This window comes from Pempheris klunzingeri, chromosome 11 (assembly GCF_042242105.1).
Source record: "Pempheris klunzingeri isolate RE-2024b chromosome 11, fPemKlu1.hap1, whole genome shotgun sequence".
NCBI lineage: Eukaryota > Metazoa > Chordata > Actinopteri > Acropomatiformes > Pempheridae > Pempheris > Pempheris klunzingeri.
In genome coordinates this window covers 7,849,408-7,855,407 of record NC_092022.1, presented here as the reverse complement: position 1 = coordinate 7,855,407, position 6,000 = coordinate 7,849,408, and the positions used below count along the sequence as shown (strand labels likewise).

Below are 6,000 nucleotides of genomic sequence, written 5' to 3'. Positions count from 1 at the left end.
AATATTTCCACCAGACCTTTTAAGATCATTAATTAGGCGACCATTTCAATATGAATGATCTGAGCGAAACAAAAATAAAACAAAACTGTGTTTCCACAGCAGTTCCAGTCACAAAGTCACACTGAAGGCCACAGGAGGCCTAAACCAGGACGACGGAGACTCGTGACATCTGAGACCCCAGTTTAGGAGGTAACCATAGAAACATCAGCTGCAGCGGAAGAACAGGAGGATGCCAGGGCAGACGTAACCGTGGTGACGGCAGAAGAAACACCTGTTGAGGTCTGTGTGGTAACAGAGGGCTCAGTGGGGCGAGCAGGAGCTGGTTTGGCGATTTTCATGGGAATGAAGACGTTAGAGGCACAGTGCTCGCTCAGGTACTCGCCCCCTTTCTCCTCGTACTCCTGTCGGCTGATCCATCCCTCCGCTGCTCCTCCCTCTCCTTCAGGGGGATGCGTCAGGGCCCAGTCTCTTGCTCCGTGCCAGGCGTCCAGGGCGAGCTGCGATGCCATCGTCACCTGGGAAGGAGTCAGTCAGAGGTCATAGTTCTGGATTATCTACATCAGTGGTTCTCAACCTTTTTGGTATCGAGAACCCCAAAATCAATACCCATTTATACATGACTGAGTATAAAATAGAGACAACGAAGGATGTTAAGTCTAATTCTATTACTGACTCTGGTTTGTTTGTTGGTGTGTCTGAAAAAGGCAATAAACTCTTTAAACTTTTTGCACCTGATTCCTCCCATCTCCAAAAGGAGATGTGTGTGTTTTCATGACTCCAAGATTTATTAAGAGAAGCATTTTCATTTTAGTGTTGGTTTGGGCCTATTTCTGGCTCAGGCCATGGACCTATATTTGATAAAACATCTAAGGGATCTCTGTCTGATGAGATTAAGTTATTTCATAACTGTCATAACAGTGAAGAGTGTGAAACCTACGAGCAGAACAGTTGTTCTTATATATTCACTCACTGGACGAACTTCTAGTCAATTAAATAACAGTGAAATTAAAATATTCTACAAATTTCTGGGGGCTCCCTGGAACCCACTGAAGGACTTTCGGAGATCTCCAGACTCCAGTTTAAAAGCCACTGATCTAAACCACCATCTGAGGTCTTTTTACTTCACTTCCTTTTCATTCCTCTTATTCTCTCTCTCTTACATGTAAAACAGTATATGTACTACATATGGATCTACAGTTTTAACGAACTGTGGCTGAATAGCTGAGTCATTGTGGAATAACATCCACGTCATTTAGGAACAATAATGGATCATTTATGTTCTGTGCTCTGGTTTGGCTCTCCAGTCAGTGTGTGATGATTAATGAAATTCATGATATTTTAAACAGGATGTAGGCCCTTGTACCTTAAAGTGTGACTGGAAAGGCCTCATAGCCAGCAGTTCTCTCTCCACCCTCTCCTTCATCCCCGGGTACTGCATGTTCCCCCCTGTCAGGAACACATTGCTCACCAGCGCCCCCTGCTGCTCCGGAGTGTACCTGCACATGAGAGACACTGATTCGTGAGTCTCACATTTCATTTTCTACTACGACAACAACTAAAGTTAATATGAATGAAATGTTTAAGATGCTAAAAGTGATTCATATGCATGTTTGCCTTTCTTTACCTGGCCAGGACGTACTGCAGCGTCTCCATCAGTCCCATCTGGTCCTCTCCGGTCGGCGATGGCTGGAACAGGATCTCCGGACACCGCAGACGCTCCGTCCCTACAAACAGCTGGTGGTACTCCGCCATGTTGAACACAGGCTGGAGACAAGATCACAGTTATTCTTCGCTGACAATAATGTGTGACACAAAACGTTTCTGCTTGTGGGCAAAGTTAGCTAGTTTCATTAGAAAAGCATGACACAGGACAAAAAGTTTTCTCACGCATCCCGCCACATATTACACTGGCAGATAATTGCCTGCACAGGTTTAATGAGGATCTAAATATCAGTCTGGGGTGTTCCAGTGTCTCCAGCGTGCCACTACCTGAACCACATTAGTAGGTTTTTCTGGCAGCGTGTCCTCGGGGAAGTCAGGATCCATCAGCGCCACTCCGTCTCCCTCGTCCATCGGCTGCTCCAGCTCAGACACCTGGCAGAGAGCAACAGAACAGCCTCAGGCTTCATGTCAGCTACAGCAGATCGGCTGCAGCAAACAAGAGCGGATCCTGTAGAGCCCCGCAGCACATTTGCAATAATGGCAAGAAGACCTCATTAATTAGTGGCTCCTAAGTTGATCAGCTACTGCCATTAGTTTTGTGGAGAATACAGTTTAGTTTGACAACTTTGCTTCCCTGTTACTAAACTGACGTATATACCGAACTTATAGCCAAGTTCTAGCGTTCATTAATAAAATACTAGAGCATGTATTTTTTGTTTTTAACTTCACCACTGTTCATTTGTTTCTTTGGGTTGCCTAATATAAACTACTAAAACCATAACTAATTAGGTTTCCCAACTCTGTGTTCCTTTTATTTGGTGAAGTAACACACACCTCCATCTTTCCCTCTGCTCCGTCGCTGTGCAGCAGTTTCTGTCTGCCCTGCTCCACAGCCAGCTGCAGCTTGTTGATGTACGACTGCAGCTCCTCGGCCGAGTCCATGTTGAGCTCCACCAGGCTCTTATGAAACTGATCCACCAGGCCGTCCTCCAGCAGCTCCTGCACACATTAAAACTCCACGGTCACATCAGACATCCAATCAGAAATGTGGTCAGAGCTTCTTTGGGCCTCTTTCCTACTGTATATCATATACTTGCACATATAAATGCCATTTATATATAGAATAAACTGGTATAATAGGTCCCTTACCTGTACAGACAGAAGTCTGTCTAGCCGCTCTTGGTCCTGCAGGAGCTTTTCCTCCCGTCGGCGAGCGTTGATCTCCTGAAGCCGTCGCAGCTGCTGAGCTCGCCTCTCCTGCCTCTCCTCCACGCTCACACAGCCGCCCGGTGCCTTCCCGGAAAAGGGAAGCTGCATACGGTGAACCTCCCGCTCATAAAACTCTGGGCTGCGCCACTTTTCCAGCTCTGTGGAGAACACAATATAGAGGGAATGGAAAGTAAGTTAAGAAGAAGGGATCTGAATACATCTCCATGCTGCTGTAGCTCTTTCAGTCTAGGACCACCTGCCACAAGCTGTGTGGCAGGCTGTTCATGTTTGATATATTCAACGTGCCCAGAGAAGCTCTACGTAAACCAATATAGTGTATATTTGTTTGCACTGACGTACTACACCTTCATGATAATCCACAGCGGTGTAACTGTGTTCGTGCAGCAGCTCCTCCACACGGCTGAGTGTGATGGCGGCAACGTGGCCAGGGTACTTGAGCTGGAGGAGGCGCTGCAGGTAGGACGCTGCCTGACTCCCAGCCACGTTCACACGCTTACAGTTCACTGCATCGAACCTCAAATCAAACACCATTTTAATGTTAGACTCTATAGAACAAACTGTGCACAAAAGGGAGTCACACAGAGATATAATGCAAGTAAGATTGTATGAAATGAACTTCGAAGAGTAAATACAGCACAGAAGCAGCTGTGAATGCTCACCTGCCGTTGATGACCGGCAGGATGTGTGAACAGTGGTATCCTGAGGACAGAACGATGCCCGTGTGCGGTGGCTGAATGTTCCTCTGAAGGTTATTGTGGTAGAAACTGTACAAGCTGTCCACGCCGTAGGAGACGTACGGGACGCGGTAGCACTCGAACAGCAACTCTGACATCATCTGCCGACAGTGCAGCGGGTTGCAGGGCGCCTCTGTCAGCACAACGGGGTGTGTCACGCTGCCCTGCAGTGGCATGGGGAAAGTAATACTGACTGACCATCTGGTTATCGTGATGAGTTAGTTTGATGCTGCATATTAAACAGAAATGGCAAAATAATACCAGTCTGCATTACAGTGATGCCTAAAAAACATTTAATGATGATTCCTGTGGTGGCTACAGACACAAAACCCTTTGCCCCCTAAAATATCGTTTTTGTATTCTTAGTATGAGTTCATATATTTACAGATTTTTTTAGTATTATCATGATTGCTCAGGCATTTTGGCTTCTCCAATTAAAAATATGGTGGCTTTCCTTTCAACAGTAACACAGTCTATCATTAATGGTATTTTAACGTACTTTTATGTTTTGTGTGCACTTTCTGTATTTCATTGCGCTTTGTTTTTTGTGCATTTATTCATAAGTGTAGAGATGGAATCAACAATATGCCAAATAGCCTTTTAACAAACATGTAATTTTCCCACTCTTTTTTGAAAGACATTAGGTTCTGGGAAACTGTGATGGGCATAGTTTTAAAACTATTTTCTGACATAATATAGAGTAAACAATTAATGACTTTAATATGATCTTCACGAATACATTTTACTAATAACTGGGAATTATGTCTGTGTCTAAAAAATAAATGGCATTGCTAAATAAGTGCACAGAGCAGGGATGTGTGTGTCACTGACTGTCCCCACAGACCTCTGAGGGGATGCCCAGGTGTGTGAACACATAGTCGAAGATCAGCTCCTGGATCTCGAAGTTGACCACCACGTTCCGGTCAAACTGGCTCTTCAGCAGCCACCGCAGCGGCTCCAGGTTGGGGATGTCGTTACCGATCTGGGTCTCGCTCCGGGCGGCCCCTCTGCTGCGCGCCGCCACCGACCTGAACACCAGCCGCGGGGAGGCAAACTCCGCGGCCGGGGCCGCCCAGCCGGCCCGGGTCTGGAAGGAGCCGTTATCTATCACTACCGGGGTCGCTGCGGGGCTCCCACACTGGGCCGGGAGCTCAAAAACCGGGTCGGGAGATGTTTTACAGTCCTGAAATGAGAAAATCTGGTAGACCGATTCCTGTTTGGCGGCCATTTTGGAAATACGTCACCGTAAATATCAGCCGTGTGGAGGCCTTGAGTCTCTCACTTAAGGTTCCGCTTTAGATAACAAATAATATAAAAATATCCTGAATAAATCTAAAATAAAATCAAGTAAACTAAAAATGATTTGTTTTTACTGTTTCAATGGATTTACTGGTTTTGTTTATTTTACTTCAGCTTTTTTTTTTACTTAACAGCAATCTATCTATCTATCTATCTATCTATCTATCTATCTATCTATCTATCTATCTATCTATCTATCTATCTATCTGTCTATCTATCTATCTATCTATCTATCTATCTACAAATCCAAATGTGGCAGACACGAGTTGTCCACATTTTATGAATTATTTTTTCATCTTCAGCTAAACATTCTCTGTTCATCAGTGCACACAAACAGTGGTGTTTCTCTACTGGTTCTTCAGCTTAGTTTAGTTTGGTTGAATAAAGGTTTTCATTAGACAAAGATGCTATGTGGCACCTTAAAAGATATATAACACCAAAAGTGGTGCTATTTAGCATTTTAGCTGTTTAATATTATTTTTGTTTAGTGTGTAATGTTCGCTAGTCTGTTTGTTCGCTTACACTTCTTGTTTATTTCAGTGAACTTTGTAAAGCGCTGTGAGACAACTCTGTTGTGATATTGGGCTATACAAAATAAATTGTTTTGGGTTGGATACTCATACAGTGTGTATCCACATATACAATAAATGTTGGATTTTTAAAAATATGCCTATATTTGACCACCAGGGGTCGTACTACACTCTATGTTGGCATAAATTCCTGCAGGATCAGACATATTGATTCATCCTTGGTGGATTATTGGCAAACTCTCGGATGGGGCCTGTTTATTATTTAAGTTACACTGTATATAAGCATCATAAATGTGTAGCTCCTGATAAAATATTTCAAGAATTTTGCTGCTGTGTAGAAAATTGAAATAGCCTTTTACAGACGCTAGGAATTTGACTGTACCTCTTAAATTTCACTGACTCATTGTTTAGCTTGTGAACACACACTTTGTTCCTCAGCCCAAAGAGCTTGATTTTAAATTGTAGCAGAGCCTTCAGAGTTTTCCTCTGCTGGAATGATGATGTTCTAAAATGTATTTACGCAGCCATTTCCTATATGTAACCAA

At 43.9% G+C, this 6,000-nt stretch overlaps 1 protein-coding gene across 1 annotated transcript; it reads right to left on the bottom strand.

The window, feature by feature from the left end:
• On the bottom strand, positions 1-4,854 carry actr5 (actin related protein 5). The gene is made up of 9 exons (XM_070839840.1): positions 4,471-4,854; positions 3,552-3,790; positions 3,237-3,406; positions 2,812-3,029; positions 2,497-2,661; positions 1,990-2,094; positions 1,625-1,764; positions 1,364-1,496; positions 1-515 (listed from the first exon to the last, which is right to left on the bottom strand). Exons 1-9 carry the CDS (start codon positions 4,852-4,854, stop codon positions 183-185), a joined length of 1,887 nt encoding a protein of 628 aa, XP_070695941.1. The 3' UTR covers positions 1-182.
• Positions 4,855-6,000: the final 1,146 nt, after the last annotated feature.